Source organism: Herpailurus yagouaroundi, unplaced genomic scaffold, assembly GCF_014898765.1.
Source record: "Herpailurus yagouaroundi ecotype Mexico unplaced genomic scaffold, PumYag 67493, whole genome shotgun sequence".
Taxonomy (NCBI): Eukaryota; Metazoa; Chordata; class Mammalia; order Carnivora; family Felidae; genus Herpailurus; species Herpailurus yagouaroundi.
In genome coordinates, this window is record NW_024420301.1 from 1,246,729 (window position 1) to 1,261,377 (window position 14,649).

General features: G+C 51.3%; 1 protein-coding gene across 6 annotated transcripts in view; it reads right to left on the bottom strand.

Moving 5' to 3' along the window:
- Positions 1-4,112: 4,112 nt before the first annotated feature.
- Positions 4,113-14,649, bottom strand: part of ZNF275 (zinc finger protein 275) — a 17,743-nt gene continuing 7,206 nt past the window's right edge. Inside the window, exons 1-6 of one of the 6 annotated variants that reach the window (XM_040467484.1) lie at positions 11,986-12,968; positions 11,825-11,904; positions 11,413-11,521; positions 10,875-10,945; positions 10,558-10,646; positions 4,113-10,245 (exon numbers count right to left, since the gene is read on the bottom strand). In XM_040467484.1, coding sequence (XP_040323418.1) covers positions 9,060-10,187 — 1,128 coding nt within the window. In that variant the 5' untranslated portion in view covers positions 10,188-10,245; positions 10,558-10,646; positions 10,875-10,945; ... (1 more) ...; positions 11,825-11,904; positions 11,986-12,968 and the 3' untranslated portion in view covers positions 4,113-9,059. Of the gene's footprint in view, positions 10,246-10,557; positions 10,650-10,874; positions 10,946-11,412; positions 11,522-11,824; positions 11,905-11,985; positions 12,969-14,649 lie in introns of those variants that run through there. The other 5 variants (XM_040467487.1, XM_040467485.1, XM_040467488.1 and 2 more) reach the window with 5 other exon arrangements.

Here is a 14,649-nt window from a genome sequence, read left to right on the forward strand (position 1 = left end):
GGGGACAAGTGCTCACCCTGGATGTGCACCGTTTTCCCCTCTGCACTTCACAGGATCCAGAGCACAGATACACCTGTGCAGGAGCTGACCCAGCAGTCAAGGCAATGTCCTCGAGCTGAGCTCCTGGGCGTGGTTCCTGGACCACTGCTCAGCCACAAGGTGCCCTTAGGGTCCGGGATGAGGCGAGTCCATCAGGAGGAAGTGTTGTGAAGCTTTTATAGCAACTCAACATCACCATGATATCTTTATTGCATTTTACAAAAGCCTTGGGCAAAATGGATTGGGGGTGGGTGGGTGGACATAAACTGGTCTTTCACCACAAATGGTTTGAGAAGCACTGGGCTTCCTGAGTGACGGCGTGGAACAGAGATGTCCCTTCAACCTGGAGTGCTCGGCTGACCCTTATGAGAGCGAGTAACAATGTTCAGTCTTCTCTAAGCCACTAGCTGCATCATTGGTGGTCTCTTGGTTGGAGCCATCTAGCGCTGCCCTCCCTGACTCAATCTTACAGCAGTGTTCGTGTGTGTGTGTGTGTGTGTGTGTGCGATGGGGCAAGAGTGTCCATGCGGCATTGTGCCCATCAGCGAAACCCCACAGGACCCCTAAATGTGCACCGAGGAGGGGAAGCTGGGAACAAAGTCTGCTATATCCATGCTGTGGAGTACAGAGCTATAATTAAAAACTCTCTCCCAGGCACGCTTCCTTATGGATCTTCTGGGAAAGGGGGAATTGGGAGGGGCCTAGAGAATGGCTAAAAGGAGCTTTTATTTTATTCCTATTTGTTTAATATTTTAAAATGAGAATTATATTCATGTCTTGCTTGTGTATTTAACAATAAATTTAAAAGCATATAAAATAGAGAGTGTTTATGTGTTGTTAATAATAATATGACACAGAATAATTTCCTCACTCGCTGGTTTGGGAGACTCGCATAGTGGTTTGGGTTTCCTGCTTTTTAACGTGCCCTCGGTTTCTGGCCCCCTCGCTCCTGCCCTCAGTTTCACTCAGCTGCTCCGGGACCCTCCACTTCCCTGAGGGCCCCATCGTAGCACTGAGTAGAACGACTTTCAGAATGGGATGCATCATTCAGTTGTTTGATTCCACGTAGGCCGTGAGTGTTTTCGGAAAAAGTCCTATGGAGAATTCTCATTTTTGCCAGGATGAAATAAAGCAGAACTTCCAGGAGGCACTATCTCCCAACTTGTATACAACTGTTTCTTCGATAAATCATCTCTGATCTTGAAATAATAAAGAATGTAACACATGAAGAAAGGAACCAAGTTTCAGGGAAAAACAAGGCTCTTAAAACACATTTGATCTCGACTAAACACACTTCACACCAGACTTCATAACGTGCTTTAGGGAAATAGTGGCTGTCACAAGGACTGCTATAGTAACTAAACACAAAGATTTTCTGAGATTTGACCAAACTGTTTATCCTAGGTACAAAGTTCCTTCTGGAAAACATGCTACTGAAACTTTTCTTCCGAAGTCCAGTGGGCTGCTTGAAAAGCGTTAGGCATCATGCAGCTGCCGGCGTAAAGCCTGAGAGCACATGGCGCGGGAACCCGAGAAACAGGTGCCGGCAGCTGAGACCATGGCCCCTGTCGCGGAAGGCCGACCCTGACAGTCGGAGGGTGAAAGTGGACGACAAAATTATAATAACAGTAGCATTCGGAGACAGAGTTCCAAATTCTTCTTGAATTTTAGAAGTTCACTCCCTGATAGTGACAGTTGGCCAAATGCATCTCCCACACCTTCCTGAAGTTCATCCTCCAGGCACCTGCCAAGTCCGACCATCTCCAAGCAGGATATCCTGCTACCACCACCAAAGTGGCTGTCCTGGAACACACAGAGGCCTGGAAAGACTTGGATCTGGCCGGGTCTCCTGCTCCCTCTAACACACCAGGGGCTCGGGCACCCTCCCTCCTGCCCTTGGCGCCTCCCCACCCCCCCCCCCCCCCCCCCCCAGCTCCCCTGGGCCCTCCTCCTTCCCCAGGGTGTAGGGTCCTGTGCTTCCCCGGCCTCCGTGTCTCCCCATCCGTAAAGGGGACCATCGGCGCCCAGCTGGGGTGGCGGTGGTGGGGCGTGAGCCAAGGAGGTGCTGCAGGGGGTGGGGAGCGGGGGTCCCCCGCTCCCCAGCCCCCCGAGACCTGTCCTGGCGGCCAGCGTCAGCCTCCTGGCCCCCCGGACGCGTCCCCAACCTGGACATGCTGCAGGATCCTCTGGGCGCACCAGTCCCCCAGCTCCGCGTAGTTGCCCGCCAGCTCCTCGTCCGCCTCCCCCAGCTGGTCCACGAGGTTGAGCAGCATCATGGGCACAGCCATGGACTGGGAGGCCGGGGCCCCAGGGAGCCGGGGCCGGCCCAGCCCCGATGGGTCCTTTTTATTATATATTTTAAAATATATGAGCAATATTTAAAATATGTGAGCAATATTATGGGCTCAGTGGGAAGTAATTGAAACAGCTCACCAATGTATTAATCAAACTAATAAGTGCATGAAACCATGAGAAGCCCAAGTACCCTCTCCTCTGAATGTCTGTGTCCCCCAAAATTCATACATTAAGATCCTATCCCCCAATGTCACCCCATCAGTTGGTGGGGCCTCTAGGAGGTGATTGGGTCATGAGGGCAGAGTCCCCATGAATGGGTTTAGCACTCTTATAAAAGAGGCCTTAGGCACCTTGCTCACCCTTCCGCCATGTGAAGACACAGCCAGATGACAGCCATCTATGAAGCAGGAAGCAGGTCTTCGCCTGATGCTGGCTCTGCCAGCATCTTGGTCTTGGATTTCCCAGCATCCAGAACTGTGAGCAATAAATGAGTGTTGTTTTATAAGCCACCTTGATGGCATTTTGGTGATAGCAGCCTAAACAGACTACAACAAGGCTAGCGGCCCCTCCCAGGTGGGATGTGAGCAGGATAGAAGTGGGTTGGGGCAGATGGTTGTGGGCAGGAGCCTGGCCCAGGAGGTGGGCGTCTGGGGACTGTCAACTCTCAGGTAAGCAAAAGAGTTATTGGGGGTCTCAGAGGAGGGTGTTGTTGGAGAGGCTACAGGGCTCCAGAAGTCAGGGGGCCCTAGGAGAGGGTCAGAAAGGAAGATTCTCAACCCCCTACAAGAAGCCCCAGGATATCCCCTACCCTCTGGGCCCAGTGTTAGTTGTTCAAAGAGATCTGTGGCCTTGGCTTTTGCATAACTGAAGTTTGCCTGAACAGAGCTTGCACATGTTTGAGGGAAACATAGGTGGACTTCTCAGTGGCAAGTACATCATGAAACCAGCAAAGCAGATGAATGGTTCTCTGCAAACAACTGGCTTGTGAGCAGAGATGGCTGGGATGGCAGTGGGGTGTGGTCGTATCACCACCACCTGCCAAGAAGCTGCATTTGGGGTGGAAAATTAATTGATAGAGTGATGAGGATGGGACCCTGGGGGAAAGATGACATGGGTCTTGCCTGGGCACCTCCAGGGAGATTGGGATGGTGGGGGAAGGCGTGTTCCTTTCCAACAGTTTCTCCTTGCTGTTACAGCACACCATGGCCCTTGAGATCCCAACCCAAGTGCTCGTGGGGCTCCTGGGTGCTTGCCCTTCTGGGACTGGGCAGGTGAGCCTTGTTTGTATTTGGCAGGTGAGGGGGGTCAGGAAGCCAGGGGCCTGTCCTCGCTACCTGCCTTTCTGGAGGCAATGATCATTGGAGAGAGGGCCAGCCACTGGTCAAGAGGACTGACCTCCTCACTCCCACCCTCACCTAGACCAGAGAGGCTGGCCGATCCTCAAGTCCTAGTAGCCACTTCCGTCACTCTATTTCTGGTCCCTAAGGGAGGAGCTCAGGGTCCAGCCTGGTGTTCTGCTCCCGCCCGGAATTCAGACTCTGAGGAGAGCCCGAGCCAGGGTGGGAGAAGGGACCTGGCTGAATGACAGACCTCTTCTGCCAAGGGACAGCTCACATGTCCAGGGAAACCAGCCCTGCCTCATCGGGGCACCTCCTGTCCCCTCCAGGCATCCAGTAAGTGGGGGGTGGGGGGTGGGGCAAGAACTTTAGAGGGCAGAGAAAGGAGCAAGGGAAGAGCTGTTAACCGGAACTCTGACAAAATAAGTCAAGGAAGACCAATGCCATTTAACATATATTTATTGAAATCTACTTGATGCAAGGCACTGTGCTAGATCTGGTAGGGGAATCAGACATGAAGGGTCACCCCTGTCTTATAAGAGCTCACAATCTAACAGGTGGGAGAGGGTGGGGAGGGCGAAGCTCTAGTGCAAGGCTGATTATAGTAAGTGCCATAAAACAGACAAGTTAAGGAGATCAGGGAGGGATGAGAAAAAAGCGCCAACAAATGAACCGTGGACTGGGGCGGACACAGCTACTCTTCTTAGATATGCAAATAACATTAAAGGCCAAGTTAAAAGAGACCATTTCTAGTTTCCAAAGTAAACAGCTAAACTGATACCATGAGGAGAAGTACAGAATGTAAGTATACTAGTAATAGAGAGATTCTCAATTCCCCAATCTCACAGATTTTCTGGAAGTAGCGAGACACTTCCAAAATAAAGAACAGGGTGGGTGTTGACTTAACTCATTTCATGGGGCACACATGGGATCCGTACAGGAACACTCGGACAGAGGCATTGGTCGAACTCATTGAGACTAAAAGGCATAGGTTTTCCCCATCTGAGTGAACAGAGTACCACATTTAAACAGGTGTCTACAACAGTCAGGTGGGACTCGGGCCACGAACTCGAGTCGGGTAGAACATGAGGGAAACCAGCCATGTGATTGATTCTTCTCAGGAAGCAGCCAACTGGTAAAAGGCAATTGACTCTTGACAGATTGCAAAAAGCAGAGACCCGATCAGGCTGGCTCAGGTCAAGGGAGTCTCTGGTGGGGACACAAATGAACTGGTGAGGGCAGTTGCCAGAAATCCAAGAACATGATGGGGCGTGGACTGCCTCAGGGAGATAGCTCTGGAGTGCTCAGCAGGATCTTCAAGCTGGTGCCACCTATCGGGTCAACTCCCCTAAATGCTGTGTGGCTCCCTCTTCTTTCCAATACCAACGAGAAGATTCTCTCTCGTTTTTCTTGTTTGCACTTCACAGAGAACCCGAAAGGCCCAGCCTGTCGTTGCCAGCCAGCTCTGATGACCAGGTGCTGCCCTTGAGTCAAGTGTTCAGTTCTGGTTTGATTAGTGTGGCCGGGAAGGGGAGTGAGGGTCACAGGGCACACAACAGGGCTGAAGCCCAGAGCACGTGGAATGCCAACACTGTGAGACAAAGGTACCCTCTGTGATTGGGTGGGGCTCATTCCGGAAATGCAGAAGTGGGTAAGACACAACTAATCAACACAGTTAATCTTAATAAGCAGCAAAAATGGTAAACAGGAACTTTCATTTAAAAATTTCAGCAAGTATTCAAAACTTTAATAAAAGCAATGGAAGGTTTCTTTCAGAATATAAGAAAAGGATATATTTCTAATGCGAGTCGGCATTCTATGTAACCCAACTGCTCTTCATTTCCCTTGCAAAAGAAATACGGGTGATTAGAAAGAAAAAATGAAATGAGGTAGATACACAAATGCATAGACGAGCCCACACAATAGGAAGCTTGATCACATTTTGCATCTGATGTAGCAGTATACCTACAGAAGCCAAGGAAATCCACCCCCAAGTTACCAGAGGCAAAAACTGAACTTGGCACAACTACAGGACACACGTTAAAGCCACACACTGCTTGCGCCGGAGAGAGCACAGACTTCACCCGCAAACACAGTGACAGAGAAGATGCGGTCTTTAGTGTTAACTCTAGAAGAGGGTTTGGGAGAAAATTATAGAACGGGGAATGGAAAAAAGTCAAGGAGGGCAGGACAGGCGGCCAGGATGCCAAGATGCCGTGTCCTGGCTTGGGAGAGAGGGAGCAGTGACAACAACGCTAGGTTCTGAGTTAATACTGTATCTGGATCCTTCATAAAACCTGACATATGGCTAGCGAACAAGCAAGAAATGGCAGAGCGCTCCCAGTGAAAGCTGCCAGACTTGCCCCCCGTGAATGTCAAATTCTTTCCCGAATGACAGTGGTGTCAAACACGTCCTGACAGCTCGAAAAGAGAAAACTGATGCCGAAGGAAGCGGTGATGGCAGACACAGTTTCACAACTACTGCGAGAACTGAAGCCCACAGAGCAAAAGGAGTTGCTATGTAACAGGTGCTGTTGGCTTCTCTCCAGCCTGAGGGTCAGGCTGGGGACGTCACAGAGAGCCACCGTTGTGGCCCAGGGGGCCATTCCAGAGGACCTTCTGGCTAAGGTCACAGGGGTCGCCATGGGACCCTGCTTCCCAGGATGGGGGCCTGAGGAGCTCTTCCAGATGTGCCTGCCAGGAAGCTCGGCCTCAGCCTTGGCGGGCCCCTCAGAAGCGTATGCTTCCTCTGTGGGCCCTCGAGAGGCCCCCCCAAGCGCGGCTGCTGGGAAGTCACACCCCAGCCCCAGCATGGCTGGCTTCTACCTGCGGGTTCTGCAGGCCACCGGGGGCCAGGTTTCTGGCCAGCCCTTGCTGCTGTTCCCCCTGGGGGAGACTGTCGAAGTCACAGCCTGGCCCCGGGACGACCAGCTTCTATTTCTATGCCACACAGGCCGTCAGAAGGGCATCGGTGCCCTCCAAACCCTTCTTTTGTCACCCCTCCCAGGCATGGCTGCTGCAAGTCACAGCCCAGGCCTGTGGTGGCCAGCTTCTATCACCAGGCCACACCGGGCATCGGAGGGGCGCCATTCCTCTCCGAGCCTTTGCTCTGCTGCTCCTTGGGTGTGGCTGCGGGAGGTAACATCAGAACACGTGGGTGAATTTCCCCCTAGTTGCCCAAAGCAAAAGCCACCAAACTGACCTCTTTCTAGTTCCAGAGTCACTCGCTAGGAGGAGGATGCAATCCACATGACAGCATCGGTCAAGTGAGTCTTCTTGTGTTCGAGGAGATGTGTCTCTGGTGGGTCTGCTGCTCAGGCACTGAATCCGTGCTGGGCATGGCCAAAGCTCCCAGGAGCTTGGAGGACAGCCAGCTGTGGCCAAGACCACGTTTGGACTGCCCCATTGATCTAGTTGAGGCCCAGCCCTGCTGCTGCCAGGTAGGGCTATACTGAGGAACAGTCAGAATGTTCTGGCCATCCGAGATGGAAGTTTCTCTCGCGTGTCTGAGTGGCCAGGTTGGATAGTCAAGTACTGCCCACAGACATGCAGAGTCCGCATCGTGGATGAGGAGAGAGCCTGCTTCTAGGGCCCGTTCCCATCCAGCCTGCCCACCTGGTGCATCCACCTTCTGGTGGGGCAGGGCTTTCAACTTTTCACTTGTAATTAAAATTCTAGAAAAAAACATCATCATATCTAACTACTGAAGCAATGAAAGTTACGGCTTCATGGACAACAGTGAATGCCCAGGTATGTAAAAATTAAGAGCTCGCACAACAAAAATGTAATAAAACTGCTCCAAAGAGCAAAGCAATAAAACTGGAAAAGAGACCATCACAATCGATGTAGAAAGGACTGCTGTATAAAGTCATTATGTCCAAAGGTAACTTGATAACTGGTCAAAGGAGATGAACGTACGGTTTGCATGCAAGGAAACAGGAACAGTATTTAAGTCATTGCACGAGAGAAAGAAGATGAGACTAGGAGTCAGGAGGCCTGGGTCCATCCCCAGTTCTGGTACTAATGAGTCACAGGATGACGGCAATAATTATGGTGATGACAGGAGATGACCTTCACTGAGTGTGTGCCTTCGGGCCAGGCGTGGCATCACAGTTCCCATGATAACCTTAGGGGTAGTCCTGGGATCGCCCCTGTTTTACAGAGCTCGAAACAGAGGGCTGGCTCTGTATGAGAGGCTACCATTCCCGAACAAGAGGCATCACCTTATACTTGAGTCCTGGAGACGTCCCTGTTACGGGGGTGCCCTCAGCTATTTAATTCTGAAGAAAACAGTGCTGCTTGAGGACAAGACCTATTAGCCTGGAACAGACCCCAACCGATGCTAGTTTTGGACACACGTGGAAGTCACTGGAATGAACTGGTTCAAGAAAAATGGATGCAAAAGAAACGTAACCCAGATTCAGTACTTATTCCTAAGAGTATGACCTCACAATGACAAGTTATAGATGCTTCAAAAAAGTCTTTTAAAGGTCATTTGAAAAGGCAAACACATCAAGTGGTTATGTTGTAGGGCTACAGGACAAATTGAAGAAACCAACAATCGTCCTAATGTTATGTGACCAGGTACTTAATGGCTTGGGAGGAAACTTCTAGCGAGAGCTTTGTGCAGGGATTGTCACAGTGCTACATGGCACACAGCTTGGATGCGTTGAAGCCATTGGATGTGCTTTGAAACTGTTGGATGACTCAAGAGGGGGCTGCGAGGTTGGGGAAGATGGTGAGGTCAGAGTTGCGTGTGAGGCTTTAGGATAAAATGATCTTGTGGAACGGAGTGAGGGAAAACAGGCGGCTTTTCTAAATTAATATATTATTCTATGTAGTATGTGATTTACAATATGCATGTATAACTGAATTAATAAATTAAATATTATAAGACATTTGAGTATTCTATTTACATCCCTAAAAATTTATAAATTCAAGTAGGCCAAACGACTCTGGGGCTTTGTTCTCTCCAGGAGAGCTGGGGTCCCGTCACACGGAGGCCGTCATTGAGTCGCTCCTGAGGGAGCGGCCTGGAGAAGAGGTCCTGCGAGCCCCTTCACCCCCGCAGGCAGGTGTCTCTTCTCTCCTTCTCCTGCTTCAAGGCCGGTGGATGTCAAATACCTTGAGGGTACTTCCTGCCAGTTAAACGAGTCAAAATAAATTAGAATGTAGAAGCAACTCTCAACAGGCAAAATGGGAAACGTGTGCACTTATAAATTGCTGGTGACGGTATAAATTGGGTTCAACCTTCCGGACGAGAACAGACATAAGTGCTACAAAACTGGTCATCTCCTTTGACTCTGCCCTCCCCTCTAGGGACTTGCCCCCCTGCGGGAAGCCGCCGCCGGCCTTGGGGCCGTGGGGCCGTGGGCCTCGGGGCCTCGTCTAGTCATGGTGGGTTGGCTGATGCTTCTGCAGTGCCGCCCGCCTCTTGAACACGCGGCCACACTCGCTGCACTCGCAGCGTCTCGCTCCGCTGTGGGTCCTCCGGTGGCGACTCAGGCCGGAGCTCCGCCGGAAGGCCTTCCCGCATTTGTCACACTCGTAGGGTTTCAGTCCGCTGTGGATCCGCCGGTGCTTGATCAGGTCGGAGGGCCCCCGGAAGGCCTTGCCGCAGTCGCCACAGCCATAGGGCCGCTCCCCGGTGTGGATGCGCTGGTGCTCCAGGAGGCTGGAGCTCTGCCGGAAGGCCTTGCCGCACTGGCCACACTCGTAGGGCTTCTCTCCCGTGTGGATCCGGCGGTGCTTGGTGAGCTCCGAGCTCCTCCGGAAGAGCTTGCCGCAGTGGGGACACCCGTAGGGCTTGGCCCCGCTGTGGATGCGCTGGTGTTCGGCCAGGCCGTTGACACCCCGAAAGGACTTGCCACAGTCGTCACAGTCGAAGGGCAGGTGGCCGGTGTGCACGCGCTGGTGCTTGAGGAGCTCCTGGCGATCCAGGAACTCCCTGCCGCATGCCTTGCAGGCGAACGGCTTTTCGGAAGTGTGGAGCTTCTGATGGCGAAAGAGGTGGGTGCTCACCTTGAAGGACCGCCCACACTCCTCGCAGTCAAACGGCTTCTCTCTGCTGTGGACGCGCAGGTGCTGACTGAGGCCCGCGTTCTTCTTGAATCTCTTCCCACATTCCTCACACTCGAAGGGCTTCGCCTCCCTCTCCGTTTGCTCCCTTTCCTCCATGGCATCTTCCGGCGTTCGGCTGGGACCCGGCTGGGGCTCTGCAGTCACGTGGCTCTTCCGGTGCTCGTTGAACTCAGAGACGCCCCTGAAGACCCTCCCGCAATCGCCACACTCCCAGCCCTTCTCCTCGCTGTGAATTCTCTGGTGCTGCACAAGGAGGACCTTGAGCCGAAAAGCATCCCCACACTCCTTACATGCAAAGTGATGTTCTATGGGCAGGTTCTGGGGGCTCCCCCCACTCCCCTCCAAGTCTCTGCTCTGTTTGCCCTCAGGGCTGGGTGCACCGGCCATCGGGGAGCTGGTGGATGCCATCTCCTGGGGCTGAGCGTCTTCACCCATTCTCTGCTGTTGTGTCACCAAGATGCTTTTGGAGACGGGCACCGCAAGACACTGTACTCTGCAGAGGAGGAGGGAAGGAGGTTACTTTCCTTGGTCAACAATCACCTTCCTCCTGAGACAGCTGCTGAGCACAGGGCCCAGAGACCACGCAGCAAGGTGGCCGGTGCCCATCCAACCAGAAGCAAGGAGCACAGAGGAAAGGGGCAGAAAGGTGTCACTGCTGGACGCCCCCTACCAAAGGGGTGCTGAGGAGGTCTCCCCTCCTGTGACTGAGAAGCAGCCACACCCCCTCCCCAAAGGCTCGGCGGGGGCCTCCTCCACAGTCTCTTCGCGCTTTCCGGGGTTCTTTTGCACTCGGCGGAATGCTTACCTCAGTCTGTGTTCAGGGATGGCTCAGATGCCAGCACCACGTGGCCTTGTACCAGGTGAGGAGCCAGGCGGCAATCAAAACAGGAACTCCTGCTGGCGGAAAAGGAAAAGGGTTTTGGTGGCAGCCAAAGATGCCATCAGAACACAGCCGGGTTGTGGGGGGGGGGGGGAGCGGGGCGCATGGCCTTCAAAGTCAAAACTCTTTTAATCCACCAAGCATACGTAGCTTGGCTGTGCCCTCAGGCAACTCATTCGTCCCTGCCCTTTCCCAAGGGCTGGCTCCCGCCAGAGACTGGATGAGGCAGAGTCTGGGCCCACCTGGGTGGAGTGCCAGGGACTTGTTGTGAAGAGCTGGTCCTCCCTTTCTGCCTGTTCACACTCCTCAGTGCCTGCAAACGGAAAGTCCTACTGTTCCACGACTCCCAAACTGACTCAGCAGTCTCGCCCCTCCCACCATGTGCAGCCCTCAACAGGGCATAGGGCCTTGCCGTGCCAATCTCTCTCTCAACAACAAACTGTAATAAAATGGCCATTCAGTTTTTGTGCAATTTAGGATTAAAAAAAAAAAGTTTTCCAAATGATAGTGGCCACCTTGTTCTAATTTCTTTCCCAGTAAAAACCTGAGGAGGCTTCTTTCCATGCCCTTAGGAGTTGGGAGGGGGCCCTGCCAATTTGAAATGGTGAGGGTTGGCAGACCCTTTGCGTTTTCTTACAGCTGATCCCTAGGGTAGGGGGGCATAAGCCCCCAGAAGGCAAGGTTGTGCAGGGGTAATCCAGGTGCTCCTCAACCCTCACTCGGCTGCGCAGGACCACGAAGCTGTGGGGGAAGCTGGTGGAGGGCCGGGGGCATCCTTACCCATGGACTTCACATTCCTGTAGTATGCCAGTGTCCTCTGCTCAGCGTCCAGTCTCAGGCACTCCTTTTTTGTGAGGTACTGGGCCACGTCATCAAATGTCACTGAATCCTGTAAGAATTCCCAGGGATAAGCAGTCCTTCTGTGCATTCTAGAATGAGGCAGGGGCAGCACTGGTAACAGCAGGGATAAGAGGTGAGGGTCCGGAGTAGATGTGCATCGCTAGCGTGGAGATCTAAGCACAAGCGTCAAGAAATCCTGGAAAGAGAATCTAACCAAGCACCAGAAGACCTGGGCCATGGCCTTCGCTTTGGCCTCCCACTGTCTTCCCAAGAGACCCCAGTTCAATCACTTTCCTGGATTGAAATGCAGCTCCCGCACCAGCATAATGGGAATTACAAGCCCAGCAGGTACCCGTTTCTTGGTAGACTCTGAGGAGGACAGCAGAGGGATGGAAGGCAGCAGCAGGGGTTCAAGTCCTGTAGTGTGTCATGCTGGGAAAAGAGGTAGAGGCTAAGGCAGACTTAGGGAGCAGTGACAGTTTCCCAAGCCAGGCAGGGGGAAGCACAGCTCACCTGGGCCTCAAGGATCTCAAGAGGGCCTGCCAGGACCTGGTTTCCTGGGGGTCCATCCTGGGGAAGGGCAAGACCCTGGGGGGGCAGGCCGAGCTAAGGAAAGTGAAAAGAGCCATGAGTGACAATAGCCCTGTCTCTGGGTCACCTACGACAAGACTAGTGATTTCCTTTTCCCTGGTTTTAAATCTTATTCAGTCTTCTCTTGCACAGCAGCTGAGTGACAAGCTGGAGCCACAGGTATGCCTAAGAAAACAGACCCCAAACAGTGGAGAAAACAGGCTAGCAGACAATACAGGCAGGCCAGAGAGAACCCAAACAAAACGAATGAATGTTGGCCCGGGAACAGCCCAGAGAATATAGACACAGATGCAGAACGAATGGTAGCGAGACTGACTCTCAGAGACAGGCCGGCCGCAGGTTTCCTTAGCAGCCAGCCTCAAAGAGGTCAGTGCTCACACTGCCCAGGAACGAAGCTTCCCCAAAAGAATATCAGAAGAACTAACTAAGTGAGAAGTGAGAGACCTTTCCAACTTTGTAGGGGCAACAGAAAAACCAGATTGGGCCACTGGAGGCAAGAGAAGCTATGTCTTCTTGACCAGAAGCAAGGCCCTTTAGAGGCCATACCCCATTCAACTGAAACAATGAACCAGGTGACAGCGAGAGATGCAGACCAGACCATTTCTGTGGTATGTCTGACAAAATGAAAAGTTGAACAAAATTGCTGGAAAAAAAGAAGCTGCAAAGAAAAGATCTTCAAATACCAAGCTGCTAAATAAAAGATCTGAACGATATGTACAATTTACCTTTTTCTCCCAGATTGCAAAATATGTGAAATATTGTAATTAAGATACCACAAACGTGTATGCATCATAGGCCTCCCATTTCAGTGAGTTCAAAGAAACAGGATTATGGTTTCTGTTCTGATATCAAGTCAATTCAATTCAATCCAGACCTGACTGAGAAGGAGGCATTTTTCCAGTAGCTCACGGAGTAGAAAACCCAGATACTCCAGGGGCGCCTGGGTGGCGCAGTCGGTTAAGCGTCCGACTTCGGCCAGGTCACGATCTCGCGGTCCGGGAGTTCGAGCCCCGCGTCAGGCTCTGGGCTGATGGCTCAGAGCCTGGAGCCTGTTTCCGATTCTGTGTCTCCCTCTCTCTCTGCCCCTCCCCCATTCATGCTCTGTCTCTCTCTGTCCCAAAAAATAAATAAACGTTGAAAAAAAAAAAAAAAAAGAAAACCCAGATACTCCAGAAAGACTTTTGCATAAAATTAGATACTATATTAAAAGGGATAGACAGAGACTTCCACTTCTGGTCATGATAGAGTAACAAGGAACAAATGATGTCCTGCCATAAACAGGTCGACAACTGGACAAAATAGCTGTGAAACAAGTTTTCAGACATTGGACAGCAGGAAGTGCTGGATCATGATCCCAACAGAAGAAACACAATGGAGATGAGCCTTATCGTTGCCCCGGCTCTGCCTAGAGGCAACTGCCAGACTGAGAGTGTAGGGAAGGGGGGGGGGGGGGCCTCAAACAGAGCTTGGTGGCTCCATCAAGACACAGACTAGCATTTGGGGCAGCTGATGCAGCTAGAGGCTGCAGAACACAGTTCCAGAAAGGAGGGAGCTATGCAGGAAAAACGAGCTCCAAAAAATCAGCAGAAGGCTCCCCTTGAACTTTTCCTAACATGCGTGCATAATAAAACTCCCAAAGACTAGGAAAAGAATGACCAGGAAGCTTTAAGCTGAACAATTTCCAGGACACACAAAGGTAGGGAGATGTTCAGTATCCAACCAGCCAGGGTAGAGAGTCCTCCGTGATCACCGAGGGCATTCAGTATAGAATCAGAGGGGCCAGGCCTTGTAGTACGACTGACTGACCCCTGGAGTCACAGCCACCCTGAACCTGCTCTAGAAAAGCTTAGAAATAAGCTTCAACGTGATGAAGCTGTTCCATAAATAACTACCTCCCAAAAAGGAAGTCCAACACTTCTCAAAGTGAAACAACAAAATCTAGACACTCAACAATATAATCTCTATGATGTCCAACATCCAAGAAAAAAATTACTGAAATGCCAAGAAGCAGGAAAACGTGACCCATGGCAAGGAAAATCATGTCACTAGGAAACACTCAAAAATGAAACTTACAGACAAGGATAACAGTATTGAAAGAAAAACAGAAACCTAATGAAAAAAATGGGCAATATAAACAAGATCCAAATGGGACTTCTGGAGGTGAAAACTAGGACAGTTAAAATAAAAATTTCACTGGATGTGATTAACAGCAGATTAGACAATGAATCCCCTCCCCTCCAATATTAGAAAACTTGAGGACATAGCAATAGGAACTATCCCAAGTGAAGATCAGAAAGAAAAACAAGATATTCAAAAACCAGTCTCAGTGACCCGGGATAACAGAAAAGCACCTAACACATAAGTGATTGGAATCTGAGATGAGGAAAAGAGGGAAAAGGATAAAAATATAGTTGCAAAAATGATGGCTGGAATTGTCCCCTCAAATTTGATGAGAACCAGTCCCTATGCAGACTAAACACACAAACAACAAAACCAAAAAAACCCACACACAGACACCAAAACACACCATAATGAAATTGCTGAAAACTAGTGTGATAAAGAGAAAATCTTAGAGCAGCTGTGGGG